Here is a 24575-nt window from a genome sequence, read left to right on the forward strand (position 1 = left end):
TGCAAGCAGTAAGTTGAGCGCATGTGGAGAGAGGATTCATTTTCATTAGAGAAGGTTGGATGGCACTCACCATTGGCCGTGGAGGACTAGCTCCGCAATATAGGCACAGGCCCTGCATAAGCCGTCCTCTGCCGCTCAGCCGAAGATAGATGATTGGAGTCTGTTTGCATTGGTTCTGGAGGACTACTGATCTCTGGCCGGCGAGAGGGAGGAGTGGCAATGGCTGCGGGGAAGTCTGGTGAGCAAGATTGCATGCGGTTGGAGCATCAAATGGACAGTTGAATAAATCGCTCTAGTCCTAGTGAATCGTCATAGGCCGCTAGGTGCAGTTGAAGTTTCGGATCCAGTCCTTGACGATAGACTGTAATGAGAGATTGCTCATTCCAACCGCTGGTGGCCGCTAGAGTCCTGAACTTGAGCGAATACTGGTTAATGGACATAGAACCATGTTTTAACTGATATAGTTGCTCCCCGATAGACGAATCTCCCGCTCTTCTGCCAAAGACTTCTCGAAAGTGGGCAATGAAATTAGTGAGCGATTGGGTGGCTGGACCAGCCTGGTTCCAGATTGTTTCAGCCCATTGAAGTGCTGGGCCTGTCAGAGAGGAAATAACAAAAGCAATTTTAGATTGTTCAGTAGCGAACATTTGAGGCTGGAGCTCGATGGTCAGAGAGCATTGTAACAGGAAGCCATTGCGCCAGAGAAGGGCGATGTATCCAAGCATGGGACTGGCGAGCACGGTGGGTGAAGGAGAGCTGGTGGCGTTGACGGAAGGAGGTGGAACAGGAGCGGAGGGTGCTGGTAGTGCTGGTGGGTTGAGTAATACCTTTCTGAGGGAATCCACGAGCTCTTGAAAGGGGTCTTGAACGCTCATCCTGTCAATTCTGTGTAGGTCCAATATTCTGTAACATATACTGGTCAGACATGAGGGTAAGTGAATAACAGGAGAAGTTTATTTATAAACAGGAGAGCTCTGGAGAAGTGAAGAGAGACTTCAGGTGAGTATGCCTACTCAGAGATGTTCTAGAGGATGGATCCAAGGAGAAACGAAACTTTCTTTGCCTTACAGGAACTTGTGGAGACAGAGGAGACGGAGACCAGGAGGACAGGAAGCACACACCTCAGCGGGTGATTGGAACTGGAGATGGATGACACAACTGAAGAGGGAGATAGCAGGTAAGTATAACAGGTAGGTAAACTAGATTGTTTAGGGTAACAATGCAGAGGGTAGAATCCACTTCGTATTTACGAGATCGGACAATGATTACTGCTGAAGTGTCTGCTTTTGTACCAGACTTGAGATTGATAATGAGGGACAGGTGCTGGTGATCAGTATTCAGGTGAAGGAGTGCGCTGTGATTGGCTGGGGAGCGAGCCTGACCGATCTGTAACACTCTTAAAGGAACAAAAAGAAAGAAGTTACATGATACTCATATAAATTTAATTAAATTTTTTTCTCATACATGGCCCGTTTTATCATTTAATATCATACACTTTGTCAATAGTACGCCAAATAAAAACGAAAACTTGTGGTATTGATATAGATCACATTGATATATATGATGGAAAATGGACTTTGGCGTATATATGATATGAATGTGTTTGGTGTGCATATAATACGCAGTTTTCGCGTACATATGATACGCATCTACCCCACAACCCTAATCCTACCCATCGCGTAGCATATACACACCAAAGTCCATTTTTGCGTATCAATACCACAAGTTTTCATTTTTATTTGACATACTATTTATACGCACTTTCATGAGATCGGGTTGTTTATGTGACATCAGTGACAGACATATCTTTAATATCCAATTTGAAGCAATAAAGCTGTTTTCATTTGAAGTTTGAAGATGAGATGTGATGCAGTTATTTATAGGCAGTGCCTTGAAGTAAGAGGAAACTGTCTGTAGCTAATTGACACTACAGAAAGTCAAGGGAACCTCTGGGCTTTATTTTTTATTTTTTGGTGGAGATCTCAGTTCCATGCCACACTGGAGTTTTGGTAAGATGTGCTACAGGTGAAGACTAGCACCCAATTATTCTGCAGACTGCTAGTTTTTCCCCCAATTATTTTCAGTACAAATGTTCTGTCCTGTACCTGTGCTTGGGCCTAACATTGGATCTCATCTTAGATAATATGTGATGCAGAGCTCCACAGAAAACCATTGTGAACTCTACATGTCTACTCCTTTTCCTTTGATAACAACCTTCAAAGTAAGATTCATTTGGAGTAAACAAAACCTGAAATTTGCAACATAATAGTGTATTTTAGAAATAATGAGAGCGCACACCATGATTGTGGGTCTGTCATGTGTAATTCAAATTACACATTAGAATGGTAATAATAACCATATATAATGGTTATGAGCAAAGAACCATATACAGCCCAGAACCTCAAGAATAAGAGGAAGGTTATTGTTAGTTTAGCATTATGATTAAGACTCTGTACTACAACACATCCTGCTTACTTACAGTACAATAACCATTCTAAAACCTTTTGTCTCACCTTTAACCATGGTAAACATTACTGTAACAGTCACGATTAGGTAATAACTTTACAAAATTTGTTATGTGGCTTATGTGGCTTTTTTTTTTAAGTCAACTGGCAGCTAAAACTGAAGGAACAGTTCTTTAAAGATGAACTGAAAATGTTCAATTGTAAAATGTCATTTATTTTCTTTTCATTTTTAATAATAATGAAATAAATTATTTATAAAACTGGCAAGTGTTTTGATTAATTAAATTTATTATTTGAGTAAAGTTTCAGATATTTATTTAATTCATATCTATGGCATTTTCTTTTTCTGTAGTAGCTGTATACTCTGTGTACTCTGTGTACTGCAGTGAGAAAACCCACTGTCTCCAGAACTAAGAGTGAGGGTTGTGTTCTGGGGGGTAATACACAAGCCAATCTACTGCCATGGAGATGAATGGAACTGCAATTAAATAATACAATCACACTTCTGGCTAATACCTGCCCATGGATAAGGGAAAAAATATAGGGAAAAAATAATAATTAAATAGCTCTACTGTTTAAAACATTTGTTAGATCAGTGGTTCCCAAACTGGGGGGCGCGACCCCTAGGGGGGGCGCGGAGTTACGATAAGGGGGGCGCGGCAAGGCTAGTGTACATAGAGTAAGCCGATATTTATAGGGATGCACCGAAATTTCAAAAGAGAAAAACTGTCCAATGAGCCGAAAATCTCTGCCGCGCCGCCCGGCAGTATTCAGCGCGCACTCTCTCTCTCTCTCTAATCACTGCAGTCGTGACACTCCGCTGAATATTCCGCTTGTGCGCAAAGCAAAGTCCGCTCAAATAACGCGCCGACAGAAAATTTCTATGTATACTTGTTCCTTTTTGCAATAGCGCTGTTGTGATGTAACATGCTGTAGTAGGCCTACAGCTGTACTGCACAACGGTGGTAAAATGACGCCACCCTCTCGTGACTCTATGTTCTGCTCACGTGCTCTGATAATAATAGCTTTGTAGGACTATAAAAAAAGTTATATCCGATTCTGTTTCATAGAACTGAATAAAAATAATATATTGATTGATATTTAATATTAATAGGCTATATTTTCTGTCCAATTTTATTGTTACTTTCAATAAACGTGGTTATTTTATTGGCTTGTGATTTTTAAATTCAGTATCATTAAAATTGAGTTAAATTAAAAAGTCTTACAAAAATGACTTAATATTATTTAATAAAATAATAAATTATTATTACAAAGCAATTTCGGTTTCGGCCAATAATGTTCTTTTCGGTGCATCCCTAGATTTTTATGTAAAAATTAGGGATGCACCGAATCCAGGATTCGGATTCGGATTCGGCCGAATATTGGACTTTTTGACGGGGTTCGGTTTCTGCCGAACCTTAAAAAAAAAATCCACCGAACCCTTAGCTTGCATTAAGCGCGCTACACTGGTCAACGTCACGCCGCCGTTGAGTACGGGAAGGTGTTTAAGGTGGACCGTTCGAATGCAGTATATGTGAGAAAGTGAAAATGGAACTCGTGAGCAGAAAAAGTGTTGTTTGGCAGTGCTTTCAGTTGAAAGAAGGCGATTCAAGTCGAGCTACATGTTCAATTTGCAATGCCGATTTGTCTCGTGGTGGCAAGGACCCCAAACAATACACAACATCGCCGCTGTTAAAACATTTGCGTATTAAACATCCGAAAGAATACGAGTTGTGCATTAAAATAAAATAAAATGAAAAATACACTGCTGTGGACGTTGTTTACTTCATTAATGTGTTTACTGTGTTAATGGTCTGAGGATGGGAGTAGGATTCGGTATTCGGTTTCGGTTTCGGCAGAATCTTAACCAGTGGATTCGGTATTTGGCAGAACCCCAAAAATCTGGATTCGGTGCATCCCTAGTAAAAATAAATGTTTTCAGGGTGATAAAAGACCCCACTGTGAAATTATCTTGGTAATTATGGCTTCTTGCCACATATGTAAATAAATGAGCACAAAATATGAATTTCATCATATTTTATTACCTCAAGACGACTCGCAGTACCCGCTGCAGCGGTCTGTTATCAGTTCTAGCGGTTGTTGTCGTTAAATAACAGACCACTAGATGGTGCAATTGATTAATCATAAATGAGAATTGCCGTTAGCCGAATAAAATTATGAATGAATGACGCATTCTGCTCTAACCATGGACAAGTTTTTGAAAAGACAACAAGTGCCAGGTAAACGTAAAGTAGATGATGAATCTACTTCAAACATCACGGGCCTCATTTATAAAGCGTGCGTGCGCTCAGATTTGATCTTAGAGTGTGCGTACGCTTCAATTCACGCCAGCGCTCATATTTATAAAGACGGTCTTTGACGTGGAAAAGTGCTTAGCGTCACGTCAGGGTCTGAGCGGACGTACGCACTTTTTATTGTCGGAGTATTGCAGGGTTTTTTTTAATGTAAGCTGTTCTTGCAGCTCGCTCTTCTAAATGATGATGATTGGTAATATGTTATATGTTAATGATATTAATTAGGAGTGCGGTTCATTTTTTTTATTCTGCAAAAGGGGGGGCCCGGCAGAAAAAGTTTGGGAACCACTGTGTTAGATAAAGATCAAAACAACATTCATTCTCCAATTCAGTACAGAAACCTGTATAATTCCAAGGATTCAAAATGTCCTGTTGGTCAGATCCATTACCTACACATCCATCAGTTGTAGTTCAAAGAGTTACAAATAAAACAGGAGTTTCACTGCGACTTTGTCAGATTTGTCAGCACACACTCATGTACAATTTCATTTTCATTTCGATTATTTGCTGTGTTTTGACAAATCACTCTTTTGCTTCATTTGATCTGAGAGATTAAAATGTCACACCTTTCATGCAAGCATCTGAAAAGCATTTCAAGTGGAAAATTAATGGGGGTTTTTTCCATCGGTGAAAGACATTTGTAAACAATCATGGTACTGTATCTACAGTATATAAGCCTGCAATATTTCCAATACTGGTAACTACAGTTAATGTATCTGTAAACTGTTCAGTTGATATAGATTAAAAACAACATGGATCTGTTCATTAAATGCAAAAACTCTGCATGTGTATTTAATTCGTAATATCTGTAACATGTTTTGCATACTTATCTAACTCATCCTAAGGCATAAAAAAAACAAAGCATGGTCAAGCGCCTTTAGCATCACAATTAAGACCCTAAACCTAACCTCTTCTCAACAATATAAAACACATAACAGTCAAATAAAAAAATAGTCACAGGGATTAACTGAAAATGACCTTATAAAGGATGCTTTTTCTGAGGGAGTTTTACCAGAGAACTGTTCCCTGTGAGCTCAAATCACAAAGTGAGAGCGTTTTTAAATAGCTTTTGTTTGCTTTTTCTATTAAAATAAAAAAGACAAAAAAATTAATCATTTATTACAAGAAATAAATGATATCCCAATGTGTTACACCCTAATTAAAATGAAAATGACTATCAGAAAGCAACCGTTTTATAAACCTCCTATGTTCCTCAATATCAGTTTCAGGAATATGTACTGTAATTAGTGTCTCCGCTGCAAGTCTTAATTCAGTGAGCCAGCATTTAATGCTAATTGGACTCATTTAAATGACTTGGCCTGTCAGATTTCTAGTCATTTGTGACTTTGTTTTTAGTGCCTCGCATCAAATTACCATACCACAAGACTGAAAAATGTGAAAGTTTTTCCTCCCATCGGCAGTTAACATATGACCCTACAGTGACATTACTGACATTCAGCATAGAGTGTGTGTGCGTGAGAGTGAGAGACATGAAAAATGTGTAAGAGAAGGCCCAGAACAAAAAATGGATTTACAATTAATTATTTGAAAGAAATGTTATGTATTTCAGGTAAAGATTCAGCTTTTGAAAGCACTTTATCGACTTCTGTTTGATGGCAATGCTATTCTTCAATGATAAGTGAAGAATAGTTGGCAAACAGCTAAATTACCCTCTACAGTTGCCTCAGAGTATTTGAAAACTTTGAACACTTAAGCCATGTAAAATGCATATATTTCTTTGCATTAGATGCAGAATATGGAACCACATGGCATCCACAAACAAATGGTGCTGGACTGTTTCTCAGTTATTTTTGCATCTGGTCTCAAGGTGATTTTTAGTGGCTGATGCAGAGGACAAATTCTGAGTATTCTGAGTTACCTACTTGGCCTACATGTCACGTCAAAAGTCAGAGCAGTCAGAGCCTATTAGCTGTACCGGGCATATTTTTCCACAAATTAGAGGCTTTAGATTTTGTTCAGACTTTGTGCAATGCAGATATGGGACCAGCTTGGTAAATCCAAAATAAAGCCTCAAGAAGATGCTACAAAACTGGTTAGAGGTCAGATGAAATCAGTTTCCTGTCGAGACTCTTCATGCAACAAAATGTTTGTTCTGCCCACTAGTGGTCACAATGCCACATATATAGAATGTAGATGTTACATTAATAATTTTTTACACAATATTATTATTTTAATATATTAAATATTGATATAAAATATTTTATATTGTATAAACATTTTATATTATTATATTTTAAGTTTGTATATCCCTTTTCTTTAAATTTGAGCCCATTTCTTTGAAATGCATTACAATTCTACATTTAATTGAATCTGTGCAATTAGCCTACCTCATGTACAGGTGCATCTCAACAAATTAGAATGTCATGGAAAAATTCATTTATTTCAGTAATTCAACTCAAATTGTGAAACTCGTGTATTAAATAAATTCAATGCACACAGACTGAAGTAGTTTAAGTCTTTGGTTCTTTTAATTGTGATGATTTTGGCTCACATTTAACAAAAACCCACCAATTCACTATCTCAACAAATTAGAATACTTCATAAGACCAATAAAAAAAAAAAAATTTTAGTGAATTGTTGGCCTTCTGGAAAGTATGTTCATTTACTGTATATGTACTCAATACTTGGTAGGGGCTCCTTTTGCTTTAATTACTGCTTCAATTCGGCGTGGCATGGAGGTGATCAGTTTGTGGCACTGCTGAGGTGGTATGGAAGCCCAGGTTTCTTTGACAGTGGCCTTCAGCTCTTTTTTGGTCTCTTGTTTCTCATTTTCCTCTTGACAATAATAGATTCTCTATGGGGTTCAGGTCTGGTGAGTTTGCTGGCCAGTCAAGCACACCAACACCATGGTCATTTAACCAACTTTTGGTGCTTTTGGCAGTGTGGGCAGGTGCCAAGTCCTGCTGGAAAATGAAATCAACATCTTTAAAATGCTGGTCAGCAGAAGGAAGCAAGAAGTGCTCCAAAATTTCTTGGTAAACGGGTGCAGTGACTTTACTAGTGGTTTTTAAAAAACACAATGGACCAACACCAGCAGATGACATTGCACCCCAAATCATCACAGACTGTGGAAACTTAACACTGGACTTCAAGCAACTTGGGCTATGAGCTTCTCCACCCTTCCTCCAGACTCTAGGACCTTGGTTTCCAAATGAAATACAAAACTTGCTCTCATCTGAAAAGAGGACTTTGGACCATTGGGCAGCAGTCCTGTTCTTCTTCTCCTTAGCCCAGGTAAGACGCCTCTGACGTTGTCTGTGGTTCAGGAGTGGCTTAACAAGAGGAATACGACAACTGTAGCCAAATTGCTTGACACGTCTGTATGTGGTGGCTCTTGATACCTTGACCCCAGTCCATTCCTTGTGAAGTTCACCCAAATTCTTGAATCGATTTTGCTTGACAATCCTCATAAGGCTGTGGTTCTCTCAGTTGGTTGTGCATCTTTTTCTTCCACACTTTTTCCTTCCACTCAACTTTCTGTTAACATGCTTGGATACAGCACTCTGTGAACAGCCAGCTTCTTTGGCAATGAATGTTTGTGGCTTACCCTCCTTGTGAAGGGTGTCAATGATTGTCTTCTGGACAACTGTCACATCAGCAGTCTTCCCCATGATTGTGTAGCCTAGTGAACCAAACTGAGAGACCATTTTGAAGGCTCAGGAAACCTTTGCAGGTGTTTTGAGTTAATCAGCTGATTGGCATGTCACCATATTCTAATTGTTGTGATTGTTGTGCATTGAATTTATTTAATACACGAGTTTCACAATTTGAGTTGAATTACCACAACATTCTAATTTATTGAGATGCACCTGTATATAGCAGGGCTCCAGATTAACTTTTGAGAGCAGTGGCACCAGCGCCACTGAGTTCTACAGATGGTGGCGCCAGAAGCAGATTTGGTAGAGCTGGGGGTGGTGTGTGGGTGTATTAAAAATAAAGAATTAAATCATAAAATTATTATAATTTTGCATTAATAAGTGTAGTTACTAGTAATATTACACATTTATTTCTTGGTAATGCACATTTGACAGTAAAGCACTGAGCTTGAATTGGGAAGCACAAAATGTACTTTTATTAACAACAGTAACGTGCAAAATGTAAGTTTTATATAGAAAATTAACATTCTACTCTTATTAAATGTACCATTATTTTTTTGTAGTATTATATGGAACTGACCAACAACTTCAGTGATTATAAAAGGAGCTCTCTTGCTTTGTGTGTGATTCAGTCAGATAAGTTTGTTTTTCAGTGCACTTTGTGACTTTTCTTACTTACACAAAAAAAAGAGCAAAAAGTTTACAAAATTTGATTTCTTGATGATTTAAAATTTTATAATAGTGATTTTATAATTTCAAAATATAAAGTAAAAAGTACAAATGAATAACTAATAAGCCTATAAGTGTTCCTCTGTCACCATCTACTGGTTATAGTGGTAATTTGATGCCCCTTTTTTATTTTTATTTTACAAGTGTTTGTTTACCACAAAGTATATTTTTGTCATCCCTTTAAAAATAACATTTTAATTGTATGCTTTTTAAAGTTTTAAAGTGCTGTAAATAGTTGTGTGAAATACTTAAATGTGCTTGAATTTCTCTCTCAAAAGGTTGTACAAACCCTGAAATGCATAATGTAATGAAATTCAACTATTTCTGCCACAACACCATGGTTATAGTTAGCATTATTACTTCTGGTTATATGTCAGCGTTGTTTGACCTGTTTATAACAGATTTCTGTGCAGAATTTGAATGCTTCTCACTGGATCTTGCAGCACTGTGCAGTAACAGTGTCGCAAAATCAACACTGCTTCCTGAGTAAACCTGTTCTGAGCTCGGAGAAGTTTGTTTGTTTATTATTTTTACATTTACATTTTGGTTATTGTTTTCTTTCTCACTTTAGATGCTGGTGAAAAAACCGCCAGGCTAAAGCATTCAAAGTGGAAACTTCTGTCGTGGCTCAGTAATCCGGGATTGTGACGGTGGAAGGAGCAGAAGAACCAGAAGATCAGAGATCAGGCAGAGATCTACTGGTGCGCCTGAGGGAACCGATTTACCTCATGTCTTAGTTAAACCAAAAATTCTCATTACTCACCTCCATGCCGTTCCAAACCTGTAAGACTTTTGTTCATCTTTGAAACATAAATGTATATCTTTTTAATGAAATCTGAGAGATTTCTGCCCCTCCATTTCACAGTTTATGCAACTACCACTTTCAAGCCTCAGAAAGGTAATAAATACATCATTAAAGTAAACCCATGTGACTCCAGTTGTTTAACCTCAATTTATGAAGTGATGTGAATGTTTTGTGTGCACAAAAAACATTGCATTTTTATTTACAAAATAACATGTTCACGAGAGCACCATGATGCATCACTGTTGTGTTGGCGTGAGAGCTGGCCATCTCATGGTGCTTTTGTGAAAATGCTTTGGAGATACATCATTTGTGAATAAAGACATACACATGGCATCTATTAAAAATATCTTCATTTGTGTTCTGCACAAAAGGGTCTTATGGGTTTGGAGCGACATGAGGGTAAGTAATTAATTACAGAATTGACATTTTTGGGTGAAATATGTTCTAATGTGGTTATAATTGGTCATTGTTATGTTTTATAAACATTTTCAATATTTTAAAGATTTATTGTTTTGAAAAATGATGTTTATACAGTCTACTTTAAGTACTTTTGTTGGTAACACTTTACAATAAGGTGTCATTTGTTAACATTAGTTAATGTATTAACTAACATGAACAAACAATGAACAATGCATTTATTACACTATTTATTAATCTTTGTTAATGTTAGTTAATGAAAATACAGTTGTTCATTGTTTATTCATGATAGTTCACAGTGCATTAATGTTAACAAACACAACTTGTGATTTTAATAATGCATTAGTAAATGCTGAAATGTTCATTCTTAGTTCATGTTTACTAATGTTGTTAACTAATGAACCTTGTTGTAAAGTGTTACCCTTTTGTTAATATAATACCTCTGTGATTATGGTATCTTTCCTTAATTATCTGAAATGTCTGCTAGCAAATATTATGCTAGCATATCTGTTTATAATTATGCTGAGCATGGAACATCCTGAATGCTTTCATTCATATTTCGCTGTATATCCTATGTTTTTATTAATAATTTGGGTGTATTTTACTGTTCATGTTTGTGTGTTTTTCAAAATAAATGAACTGAATTCATTTTGAGTCTATTCATCATTCACAGCAGTTGAAAAAGCCTTTAAATTAGTTTGGGCATATGAGGACATAAATTAGGTTAAACTACTGCATGTCCGCCCATAGAAAATAAATAATTATAAACTGATTACCAGCTGATTACCAGCACACAACTATTGATCCGCAACGTTGCCACGACGTCGCAGTTACGAACTGGCAACGTCACAAAGTTACGTTGTGGCGACGTATAAGCACCTTTCACTTTTCCGGTTGCCACGACCTAACTTTGGTCACCAGATTACGTTGCGGTTACGTAACAGTTACGTATTTTTGTTAGCTGGGATAATTATACATAACGTTAATTAGGTAAAGCGATACACGAATTGAAAGGGGAAATAATAAAATATTATATTTATATGAAATAAATAAAAATATAGCCCTAACAAGTTAATATAACCTAATAATAATAATAATAATATACAAATATTAAATTAAATGTTTAATGTTAATAAAAATGTTTTATCCATCTCTGATAATCCCGTGTTGCTATGGTCACGTAGTAGGTTTGTTTACACATTAAACTCGTGGCAACGACATATCGCGTTCCCCCGACTTAATATCTCGTGGCCATGACAAAACTAAGTGAACCGAAGACGGCCCCTCCCGGGCACCATACTTTTCTAGTCTGAAATGACACATTATAAAAACAAGCTTTTCAACATAACAGGCAACAGGTCAAACAGAAATGGGACACAATCCAGGCCAGATTCAAATCTTAAGAACCCAGCAGCTTTTACTATGGAGATGCTGCATTATGCTTCACAAAAAGTTAAAAAAATAAAAAAAATTAGGTGGTTATTTATGCCTTTTACTTTAGTGTACAAGTAGGAAATATCTTTTTACAAAATCTGTAATAATCCAAATAAATTTTTTGTGTGAATAAATAAAGAGCCCTACAGGCATGATTGAAACAGATATCTGATCTCAACATTATCAAGTCAGGATCAGATGAAGACAATCAACAAACATAACTTTGGCGTGACTTTGCCAACAAAACAGTATTGTGCAAGCAACCACGCAGAAGTCAGTGTTCGCTAATTAATAATCTGCTACATAATCATAATTTGCATGAAAACGAATAAAAATTGTTGGCGTTTTACTGTCAAGTCTTCATTTAAGCTGAAAACCACAATGAATTGTGTAAATGGACAGGTATGTTTTTTTGTCGTTTTGCCAAAATGTTAGTAGAGGCATGTTTTTCCAATGAGTCTGGTTGTGCAATTAACATGCCTAAATCCATAAAAGAAGTGTGGAAACTCATCTGAGATGCCTGGAACAACCTATCTGCAAAATATATAAAAAGGATATAAATAAACGTTTTTGTTAAGCATCTAATGTACCTAAGACTTTAACATGCTGTAGTACTCTATGTTAAAAATCTCATTTTAAAGTATTTTTTATGGTTTAAGAATTGTTTTTAATGGTTTAAGAATTTTATGACCTTTCTAAAAAAAATTGTCTGCATTATAAGTACTCATTGTGGGTGTCAAAAAGGGGAGAAAAGTCAGTGAAACAACTACATATAGAGAGGAAGTGCTATCACATGCAAGTGTTCAAGGACAACACTTAAAGAGAGAAGATGGCAGGAGTGAAGAAATTAAATATCACATGATTGAACAAGTTAGAACTTTGTTCTTCTGTTCTTAACAGCATCAAAATGAGTTTGTAATAATGAGTGTGCGTGTGTATGTTTGTGTGTATTTCAGAGGCCAGTAAAACTGAAAATGTGGGTTTGTGTGTCGTCAGAGTGCTCTTTCCTGGTTTAGAGGGCGTTGCATCACTTGACAGATATATAGTTCATAGATTTCACAGCTAGTAAGCAAGATACAGGGAAGGAGAGAGAGAGAGAGAAAAAAACAGAGTGTTCAAAGAAATAAATTCCTGCCTCAAGGAGACTACAGGACAGGTATGCATACATTTTAAGACTGTCTGTGAGCTACGTGTCAATGTGATTAGTAAAACTAACTGTATATTGCCTACTGTGACACTAATTAAAAATCCATACATCAAATAGTGCACCGCTGATGCCTTAAGCACAATAGAGGAAACGAGCAACTAGCTTTCATTCATACAACATTTATGTTATTTGAATTGTAAAGAACATTTAGAGACCCTTCAGCAGACAAGCAGCCTCAAGCATTTTGGTCTCTGACACCAACTGTTTGTCACAGTAATTATTTTCTGCCAATCTGCAGTCTATGCAAAATCAGTATAATGATGTGCCATCAAACCTGTTCTACCCTGAAAAAACAAACTAGACTTACATATTAAAAATAGACAAATAGACAAATACAAACATGGACATTGCTTTAAGGCAAGTTGTTAAGTGTGGTTTGTAGGTTTTCAGTTTCACTTCATTTTAATGCCGTCTGACTACATGCAAATTACAACCCATATCATATCCTGCAGTTATGCTGTCCTGCAAGAAGTTTGATGTCACAAGAATGGTCTTGCAACAGTAACATTTTTGCTCTTTCACTGACTGACTGTGCAGCACCAGATCAGTTTCCTCACTTTCCTGTCACATGTACACACGTAGACACCTACTCATGGAAAAAAAACAGAAATGAAACCTTTTCATGTGCAAACCCTTAGTTGTAGCTAAAGGTTAAATTCAGTCAAATGAGAAAACAAACTAGTCCACACACCTGACTGTATCCTAGGGTCAAAGGGAGCCAACAGAAGTATTCTGTAAAATGTTAAAAACATGACTGCATCTGCCAGTATGTATGATAAGAAAAGCAAGAGAAACATCTCCAGTCTACTAAATAAGGACAACATTCTGTTGCCATTTAGTTTTAGCCTGAGAACTTTAGTTGTATGCTACCTGCTGACACATTTGTCAATGTAAGCACTTATTCCTTTACAATTCTGCAAGTTACTTGAAAACATCTGCAAGGCACATCAATCTGTAAAAAAAGAAAAAAAAAATTACACCTTATTTTAAGGTGTCCTTGTTACAGTGTAATTATTGTACTTACTATATGGTTAGGGTTAGGATTAGGGTTTGGCTTAGGGTTACTTGCATATAATTATGCATAATTTATTGTCATTATACATTATTATACTTTATTGTTATTATATAATAATAAGTCCATGTAACAGAATTGGAAAACTGATGACCTTGTGATTGCTCCATCACTGTGAGAACATGATGTTTCTAGGGTTTTTTAAAAAACATTCTATTTTATGAAATATCAGTGTCTAACTCACTACAGTGGTTTGCAAAGTGAACAAAGTAGACTTATAACGAAACACATTTTAAAACATGTTTAAATGCATGTTTCAATATTCTAGAGGACCAACACCTTGTCTGTTGCTCTCCTTCCCACAGACACAATGGGAGAGGTTCAGATATTCTGTTGTGACGTTAAATTCTTTGAAAATTATCACTGTGGTTCATGTAACTGTCATGTTAATGTGTTTGTCTTGCAGTCTGTCACATAGCTTCATGCATGGCGGGTGAGTATAGAACTCTTTTTACTCTTGGTTTTCCTACCTTTTATGTATGTTTGATTTATTTATTTATTATCTGCTTGCTTTATTGTTTCTTAATAATATTTTGTAGCATTCATGCAGTTTTAATTTAAGTATTAGTTTTAACATTTAATTTATTTAAACTCATCCAAAGCTTGTACTGAATATTACCTAAGAGTAATTTAAATAAACCTTCATACAAAATATAGCTTAATTTTCAGTTCATCATTAAATCGTGTGCTCTTCTGTACCAGGCAACAGTTTTGAGGCTGAGTTCCTGCAGACTCACAATGCATATCGCAAACAGCATGGAGCGCCGCCCCTCACCATAAACAAAAACCTGTGCCGCTCCGCTCAGGTATGGGCGGAGCATCTGCTGTCAATCACGACCCTCAAACACAGCAACAAGGACTACGGGGAAAATCTGTATTATGCTTGGAGTTCAGCTACCAAAAAACTCTCAGGTTAGCTTTCTGCTCGAAAAACCAGTCAATGAAGTCAAATTCTTCTAGAGGCCAATCAAGGATAAATGCTATCAGTCATTTGATCTGATCAGTCATTTCCAGTTAAACCGTTCTGGTCAAAGTTGAATGCATTAGAATTACAAGCCATTATGCAGGTGTCAGAACTTTTTAACTTGATAACAAGACATTACACTGGAGATATATAAAGTATTTGTGTTTTGTTTTATTAAACATGCTTTGTATTGCACACTGTGAACAAATCCAGTGTTTTAGAAACAATTACATACCTTTTGTCTCACCCTCTTCAGGGCATGAAGCAGTGGAAAGATGGTACAGTGAAATTAAAGAATACAACTTCAGCAGGCCTGGATTTAGCTCCAAAACAGGTGAATCCACCTTTAAACACTCTGGTGTGGCTTGCATTCGTCTCTTTTACAACACTGACTCCTAGTGGTTTCTCCAGGTCACTTCACACAGGTGGTGTGGAAGGACACTAAGGAGGTGGGCGTTGGATTGGCCACTGATGGGAACGCAGTTTTTGTGGTGGGTCAGTACCTCCCAGCAGGAAACATCACAAATGCGGGTTATTTTGAAAAAAATGTCTTACCGGCAGGCAGCAAAGTATATTCAAAGTCCACTGGCACAAGTGAGTAAACTTTCAAACAAAAAGTTATTTCATAATATCCAAGTCATATTTTTTATATTCTTATTAAACTTTCTTCTCATTATTATTATTGTTGTTAATACACATTATTTTTAAATTATTCATAAAAATGATAGAGAGTAAGTCCAATGTTAAATATAGTCTTTACAGTGAACATTCTAAAAGATGCTGTAGTAAAAGAGGTGCTGATGATCATTACGGTATAGTAAATATTTGATATATCTGGCAACATTCAGCTGACAAAGTGGGGCAAGTGCATGGTGGCACTCATTCAAACAAAGCGCCCTCAGTTCCTCGCAGTACTGAAATAGCACCACCAGGGGGTCAAGGAGTGCGTCAAGTGCAAAGTGGCTTAAAGGGTAAGTTGGGTAAGGTTATTTGTTTCATGTAAATGCTGAATAGTGATTTCAGCACTTCTTTTTTGGTAGAATCATCTTCTTTACACAAATACAAACAAGGACTGTGGTTAAAACTGACCTTTCATCATATTTATCTAGGCTTAATGTAAATGAAAAATGATAGTCCATTCTTTGTACTCATGCTTTATGGCTTCTGAAATGAAGCATGTGCACCACAACACATTAATAAAAAAGGATATTAGAATGAAAAATTGTCTTTATTCTTTCAGTCAACATGGGATGTGCTATATGCACATCAACTAACTCTTTATGTTTGTCTTTAGCAGACAGCAACTTTGAAGCTGAGTTCCTGCAGACTCACAATGCATATCGCAAACAGCATGGAGCGCCGCCCCTCACCATAAACAAAAACCTGTGCAGCTCCGCTCAGGTATGGGCGGAGCATCTGCTGTCAATCACGACCCTCAAACACAGCAACAAGGACTACGGGGAAAATCTGTATTATGCTTGGAGTTCAGCTACCAAAAAACTCTCAGGTTAGCTTTCTGCTCGAAAAACCAGTCAATGAAGTCAAATTCTTCTAAGAGGCCAATCAAGGATAAATGCTATCAGTCATTTGATCTGATCAGTCATTTCCAGTTAAACCGTTCTGGTCAAAGTTGAATGCATTAGAATTGCAATCCATTATGCAGGTGTCAGAACTTTTTAACTTAATAACAGGACATTACACTGGAGATATATAAAGTATTTGTGTTTTGTTTTATTAAACATGCTTTGTATTGCACACTGTGAACAAATCCAGTGTTTTAGAAACAATTACATACCTTTTGTCTCACTCTCTTCAGGGCATGAAGCAGTGGAAAGCTGGTACAGTGAAATTAAAGATTACAACTTCAGCAGGCCTGGATTTAGCTCCAAAACAGGTGAATCCACCTTTAAACACTCTGGTGTGGCTTGCATTCGTCTCTTTTACAACACTGACTCCTAGTGGTTTCTCCAGGTCACTTCACACAGGTGGTGTGGAAGGACACTAAGGAGGTGGGCGTTGGATTGGCCACTGATGGGAACGCAGTTTTTGTGGTGGGTCAGTACCTCCCAGCAGGAAACATCACAAATGCGGGTTATTTTGAAAAAAATGTCTTACCGGCAGGCAGCAAAGTAGATTCAAAGTCCACTGGCACAAGTGAGTAAACTTTCAAACAAAAAGTTATTTCATAATATCCAAGTCATATTTTTCCATTTTGTTTATATTCTTATTAAACTTTCTTCTCATTATTATTATTGTTGTTAATAAACATTATTATTATTAAATTATTCATAAAAATGATAGAGAGTAGATCCAATGTTAAATATAGTCTTTACAGTGAACATTCTAAAAGATGCTGTAGTAAAAGAGGTGTTGATGATCATTACGGTATAGTAAATATTTGATATATCTGGCAACATTCAGCTGACAAAGTGGGGCAAGTGCATGGTGGCACTCATTCAAACAAAGCGCCCTCAGTTCCTCGCAGTACTGAAATAGCACCACCAGGGGGTCAAGGAGTGCGTCAAGTGCAAAGTGGCTTAAAGGGTAAGTTGGGTAAGGTTATTTGTTTCATGTAAATGCTGAATAGTGATTTCAGCACTTCTTTTTTAGTAGAATCATCTTCTTTACACAAATACAAACAAGGACTGTGGTTAAAACTGACCTTTCATCATATTTATCTAGGCTTAATGTAAATGAAAAATGATAGTCCATTCTTTGTACTCATGCTTTATGGCTTCTGAAATGAAGCATGTGCACCACAACACATTAATAAAAAAGGATATTAGAATGAAAAATTGTCTTTATTCTTTCAGTCAACATGGGATGTGCTATATGCACATCAACTAACTCTTTATGTTTGTCTTTAGCAGACAGCAACTTTGAAGCTGAGTTCCTGCAGACTCACAATGCATATCGCAAACAGCATGGAGCGCCGCCCCTCACCATAAACAAAAACTTGTGCCGCTCCTCACAGGAGTGGGCTGAACACCTGCTGTCAATCAGGACCCTCATGCATAGTAATGGAGAGTATGGAGAGAATGTGTATTACGCTTGGAGCTCAGCTAACAAAAAACTCACAGGTCAGAGCTTGGCTTGTAGCACAGTTATTTCATCGCCACTGGTGTGTCATGCATGTTTTTAGCATTTTATGTTTGTAATTTATACAGGACGTGAGGCAGTGGAAAGCTGGTACAGTGAAATTAAAGACTACAACTTCAGCAGACCTGGATTCACCTCCAAAACAGGTGAATCCATCTGTAAACACTCTGTGGTGGTTAGACATTTGCTCTAGTCTCTGTTCTGACATCTGTTGGTTTCTCCAGGTCACTTCACACAGGTGGTGTGGAAGGACACGAAGGAGGTGGGGGTTGGACTGGCCACTGATGGGAACACAACTTTTGTAGTGGGTCAGTACCTCCCAGCAGGAAACATCAGCAATGCTGGATATTTTGAAAGAAACGTTCTGCCAGCAGGCTCCAAAGCAGACTTCAAACCCTCCCCGTCTGGTGAGTTTGGTGTGACTATATGTGCATGGATGTAATACTGAATAAAAATGTAGACTACATACATTTTTGTTATATTCATATTCATATATTCATATTGTATACTCATATATAATTGATTAGACCCTTATTGTACAATTTTTTTGGTGTTCAGCTGACAGAGTTGGACAAGTACTTGCTGCTCTCAGCATCAAGTCAAACCAATTGCCTTCATCACCTCACAGTTCTGGACCAGCACCACGTAAGAGTCAGTGTCCGCAGAGCAGCAGTTCAGAAGGTAAGCACTCAAACAGAGACTGTGGAAGCTTATTTTGACCACATTAGAAAAAAGCATGCTTTGATAAATCAGAATTATGATGTAAAAAGTCATTAGTATGAAGTCAAAATTATGACAAAAAGTGGGAATAAAATTGTGAGATTAGAAGTCATTATGAGTTTGTTTGTTTTTTTGTCATAATTATGACTTTTTAAACCTCATAACTGATTTTTTTATGTCACAATTTTGATTCTATCTTATAGCTTTAACTTTTTAATACCAAAGCATGACTTTGTATGTGGCAGAAAGTGGTTTCCAAAAGAAACAGAATTGCTTTTTTCATAGAGGTTGAACAAACTATTTGAACCACATTCTGATTATCACATCACACCCATTTTGCATTTATTTGGTATCAACTGAAAAAATCCAGAATAAATGCTTTCTGTCAGATAAAGAAATTTTAAGAAATTTTAGAAATTTTAAATCTTTGCCGATATGTCCTTATTCAAAAACTATTAGGGATTTTAATTAGTAGTTACAGTAATTGGTATTAAATTTGAGAAGTTCAGCTCTAAAAACAGCACTATTAGATGAATAGACAGTATGTGCACAATATAATTTGAAATAATGTTAAATGTGAAGTCCCAAGTCTAATTTTCCACTCACAAGGATTCACAGTTCTTTCTTTTCCTGTGATGAAGGTGAGAACTTGTCCCAGTTTCGTCAGTCTCTCCTTGAAGCTCAAAATGATTACAGACGGCAACATGGAGCACGGCCTCTGTCACTGTGCTCCGTCCTCAGTAAAGAGGCTCAGGATTGGGCAGCACATCTGATTAGCATTAATGCCCTAAAGAACAGCAGCAAAGGTTATGGAGAGGCTATGTCATACATGTGGACGTCCACCATGGTGCCTCCAACAGGTAAACTGGTTATTCCCCCGGGTGGGCCTATTTAAGGAACTGTTAATAATTACAACATTTATAGAACAACTGATAATTTTTAACTATAGGAAAAGCGGTTGCTGAATCATGGTACAAGGAAAATGTGAAGTACAACTTTGCAAACCCTGGCTTTCAGAATGGAACTGGTAGGCTTTTTGCACTCATATCAGCTGAAGAGTTTAAAACAGTTAAATCTATAAAGTAAGATGGCAAATATTGAGCACATAAGAAATGGTAATGTTAATTTACATTTCTAAGGCAATACAATCAAATTATAGTTAAAGTTATATTACAATCAATCACAATCCATAAATGAAAATGTGGGTCAGAAAAACCATATAAAAGTTTTATATGTGCATAGGTAACTTCACCCAGATGATCTGGAGGTCTACAGAGCAGGTTGGGGTCGGCCTGGCATCAGATGGAAAGGGCAAATTTATTACTGTGGCCTTTTACAAACCTTCTGGCAACATTACCAACCCTGGCTACTTCGAGGATAATGTCAAACCTGCTGGAAGGTGATCTGTTGAATACGAAGCATTAAGTTGGTTTTATGCATTTTATTTATGCAGTTTTTAAAAAATGATCCAAGATGTAACAGAAAGTCAATCGTCTGAATATATTCCGTATACATAAACTTTGAGAGTATGATTGTTTTATTTTTTATGCTTTTTTATTGCTTGGTTCTGGTATTCTCATTCTTTGCTGAGGTGGTATTCCTTCCTTCACTGTGACTTATAATGTATAGAAAGAGACTTATAATGTATAGGAAGATGATAAATCCTAATAAATTCTCAAAATATATTTTTGACAAAGACAATGCAAATGTTCTGTCTGTGTAGTCTTTTATCTCTTTCCCAAACGCACACACATCCACACAGATTGGATTCCAAAATAAATATGTGCATCGACATATGCATCTAGATGTGAACACTTATCTTGCACAGCCCCAGAGAACTTGGGTGGGAATGCAAAACTGAAATGACAAGGTGTCATGTTGCGTGAGCATCTCGTTACATTGTGTTGATGGCGAAACATGAGATGCTCTTATCTTCACTTTTACATGCCCTCCTTCATAAACACTCACCCTGAATAACATAAAGGTCAAAAACTCCTTTGATAAACTGATATGTATATACCTTTACTGGGGTTGAGGTTTTGTAGAAATATAGTGCCTGTTGGCCAAAAAGAAGCTTCCTTATTAAAGAAAATATCAGTAATATAGTGTTTAAGATAAAATTTTCATTTTAAAAGTATAAGAGCATTGCATTTTAAATAGGAGTATGCAAAAGAGTGACAAGTGACAATATCCAAGGAAGGCACTGAGGATTTTTTTCAGACCCATGCATTTGTTAATAAAATTTTGACTTTAATGTGTTTTAGGTCTGTTCCAACTTCAATAGAACAAGGAAATTAACATAGAATGAACAAAGGCTGTTTTTTTTTTTGTGTATGTTGGAGATCAAACAAAGAAAAACTAGCTCTGTTTTGCATTTCCTTGGTCATGAATGTACATTACATAAAGTAGACATGTATCACTGTAGGAGTCTGAAAGTAGGCCTCTGTGTGTGGAGAGTTTCTATAGCAGTACTGCTGTTTCTATAGAGCTGTTTTTGTTGTGGCTTTGGATGGTGGGGTATGTTTTCCAGCTAGGTTAGCTTTCCTCATAGGGATCACCATCAACAGGTGGGAAGCGAAAACAGGGTAAAGCCTTGACTAAAAAAAAAGACCTGTAAACCAGAGTGTGTGGAAAACAAGCCTGAAATATTTTATATTTATGTGTCAAATTAAACTAAACTAAAGAAGGTGAAATCATAAAGTTTCAGGTCATAAGCTACAGGGAGTGTGCATGATGTCCCACGTTGCCTATTCAAAGTTCCTGTCCAGCTTCTTTTTTTTTTCCTGGTTAAAAAGAAGTGTGTGTGTGTGTGTGTGTGTGTGTGTGTGTGTGTGTGTGTGTGTGTGTGTGTGCAAAGCAGCTGCTGCTGCTAGTGTCGTTACACCTTGAGTGTTAATCAATAATGCAGTGCATAGTTTTGCCTTACTTACTTACACACACACACACACACAGCCTCTCAAATTCAGATTTTCCCCATCCCTGAGGGAGTACCTCATTCACACATCAGTGTCCTAGTTTCGATGAGTGCTGCTGAATATTGAGCAGAGGACATGCATTAATACAAAAAACATTAACACTTAATATCTTGAAAATATACTAAAAGCTTGGGGTTGGTAAGAATTGCTAATGATTTTGAATCTCTTCTGTGTTCACTAAGGCTTCATTTATTTGATCAAAAACACAGTACAGTAATATTGTTTTAATATATTTAGGGTCCAAGCCAGAAAGCTCATAAATGGGCGTGGAAGAGGCACTCTATAGCGCCACCTTTTGTCAAAAGTTTGGGGGTTAGTTTTAGCTACAGACACCAGGCCGGTCAACTTTCTAATTTACAGTCATTAGCTACGACCAACAGGAAGTCGGCTATTTTTATTTTAATGTTTGTTTTTTGAGAAAACAGGCTGTAAATAAACTCATACTCCTCCAAGCAGAAACAAGTAGTTCACACCAAACTTTGTCAACATGATGCCAATATACTGAAGATTTTAAATTGCGGACGGATTTAGGATATCTCGAACGGTGTGGTAATGGTGATTTATTAAAGTAACAGTAAAACAAATAGCAGTAATTTTCTTATATCTTTAAAGTGCAGTTTCCAAACACTTCAAAACTTTTTACATAAATATAAAAAGTCATTCTGAGGAAACATGCATAGTTTCAAAAATGTATCATGCTCAGGGGCCACAAAACAATTAAAACTGTAACTGAAATTGGTTTAAAGGTGAAAAGTGTAATACCAAGGATGACCACCAGATGGAGGCATGACCTTATTTTTCATGAGCTGCCTGTCTGTGTATCAGAATGAAAAACAATGCATAGAATCAGCTGAAATGCTCTGTACTCTCAGTATTCTTTACACACACACACATATATATATATATATATATATATATATTTTTTTTTTTTTTAAATAGTTATAGAATATTAAAAGTATTTGTAACAATTTACATTAAGGTCTCTTTGGTTAACATAAGTTATTACATTAATTAACATGAACTAAAAAGGAACAATATAATTTAAAATCATTTATTAATCTTATTTAATGTTAGTTAATACTGACATTAAAAATATTAATGTTATGTTAATTCACAGAACATAAACTAATGTTAAAATACTTTAAAATTTAATAATGTATTAATACATTTGTAACTGAACATTAATAAATGTTATATAATTATTGTTCATGCTAACTAGTATAGTTCAATAATATAGTTTTTAATATGAGTTAATTCAAAAATTACAAACTAAGTATGAACAACATATGTTTTACTTTATTTCTTTGTGTTAGTTAAAAAATTATTTGTTAGTTTATGGTACAGTAACTAATGTACATTAACCAGAAATTTTAATGAATAATGTAGTAGTCAATTTTGAACATATCATACACCAAGATTCATAAATGGGACCCTGGACCACAAAACCAGTCTTAAGTCACTGGGGTATATTTGTAGCAATAGCCAAAACTACATTGTATGGGTCAAAATTATAGATTTTTCTTTTATGCCAAAAATCATTAGGATATTAAGTAAAGATCATGTTCCATGAAAATATTTTGTAAATTTCTTACAGTAAATGTATCAGAACTTAATGTTTGATTAGTAATATGCATTGCTAAGAACTTCATTTGGACAACTTTAAAGGTGATTTTTTTCAATATTTTGATTTTTTTGCACCCTCAGATTCCAGATTTTCAAATAGTTGTATCTCAGCCTAATATTGTCCTATTCTAACAAACCATACATCAATGGAAAGCTTATTCAGCTCTCAGATGATGTATGCATCTCTATTTCGACAAATTGACACTTAAGACTGGTTTTGTCGTCCAGGGTCACAAATGCTATAAAACTATTGTTCATGTTAACTTCTTGTTAACTTATATAATGTTAAAAACTAAAAACTTGTTGAAAAGTGTTACAAAAGATTTACAAATTGTTCTTTGTGTGTGTGTGAGAGAGATAGAGGATAGAGAGAGACTAACATTAATAAAAGCTATATAATTATTGTTCATATTAATTAATATAGTTAATTTAAAAACTGAAACCTTATTCAAAGTGTTACCAAAATGTTATATATTGTTGTGTGTATGTGTTTGTGTGTGTGTGTGTGTGTGTGTATGTGTGTTTGTGTGTGTGTGTGTGTGTGTGTGTGTGTGTGTGTATGTGTTTGTGTGTGTGTGTGTGTGTGTGTGTGTGTGTGTGTGTGTGTGTGTGTGTGTGTGTGTGTGTGTGTGTGTGTGTGTGTGTGTGTATGTGTGTTTGTGTGTGTGTGTGTGTGTGTGTGTGTGTGTGTGTGTGTGTGTGTGTCTCTCACAGTCTTGATAGTTTGGATTAACCCTTTCATTGCTGTATTCATCAAAACCAGACTGCCAGAAGGTTACTGTAATGCATGTGCCCGCTGGGCACAGTTTTCCTGATGCCACCGGGGTGGCGTTTGCGCTGACGGCTTGGGCCCGCCATCGCTGCTTGCAGCTATATTTTAATATTTAATTCACTCCTGTGATGGCAAAACTGATTTTTTGTTTGTTTGTTTTTTCAGCCATTACTCCAGTCTTCAGTGTCCTGATCCTTTGGAATCATTCTATCATCATGATCATTCTAGCTGCTAAATAAATTTTTCATTATTATTATCAAAGTTGAATATTGAAAGAAAACCATTTTCTGGATTCTTTGATGAATAGAGCTAAAAAGAACAGCATTCATTTGAAACTGAAATCTTTTGCTGTCAAAATGTC

The 24575-nt window shown here is 36.4% G+C and overlaps 1 protein-coding gene across 3 annotated transcripts; it reads left to right on the forward strand.

Annotated features, from left to right (window-relative positions):
* The first annotated feature begins 12816 nt into the window (after positions 1-12816).
* On the forward strand, positions 12817-20551 carry glipr2 (GLI pathogenesis-related 2). 3 transcript variants are annotated; one of them, XM_058774541.1, is made up of 17 exons: positions 12817-12938; positions 14468-14494; positions 14764-14973; positions 15282-15359; positions 15437-15619; positions 15874-15996; positions 16320-16532; positions 16842-16919; positions 16997-17179; positions 17447-17569; positions 17893-18105; positions 18193-18270; positions 18349-18531; positions 18683-18805; positions 19486-19704; positions 19794-19871; positions 20087-20551. In XM_058774541.1, the coding sequence occupies exons 2-17, from the start codon at positions 14488-14490 to the stop codon at positions 20245-20247; spliced, it is 2253 nt and encodes a 750-aa protein (XP_058630524.1). In that variant the 5' UTR covers positions 12817-12938; positions 14468-14487; the 3' UTR covers positions 20248-20551. The 3 variants fall into 3 exon arrangements, with proteins under 3 accessions (XP_058630524.1, XP_058630525.1, XP_058630526.1); XM_058774542.1 differs by having other exon boundaries at positions 17896-18105; XM_058774543.1 differs by having other exon boundaries at positions 16323-16532.
* Positions 20552-24575: the final 4024 nt, after the last annotated feature.

This window comes from Onychostoma macrolepis, chromosome 05 (assembly GCF_012432095.1).
Source record: "Onychostoma macrolepis isolate SWU-2019 chromosome 05, ASM1243209v1, whole genome shotgun sequence".
NCBI lineage: Eukaryota > Metazoa > Chordata > Actinopteri > Cypriniformes > Cyprinidae > Onychostoma > Onychostoma macrolepis.

What these genes read in the sequence shown, in the direction of transcription:
- glipr2 (XM_058774541.1), top strand. An exon ending in AGTGCAAAGTGGCTTAAAGG is followed by an intron (nt 17,570 to 17,892) that starts GTAAGTTGGGTA and finishes GTTTGTCTTTAG; the next exon opens with CAGACAGCAACTTTGAAGCT. An exon ending in TGGATTCACCTCCAAAACAG is followed by an intron (nt 18,271 to 18,348) that starts GTGAATCCATCT and finishes TGGTTTCTCCAG; the next exon opens with GTCACTTCACACAGGTGGTG.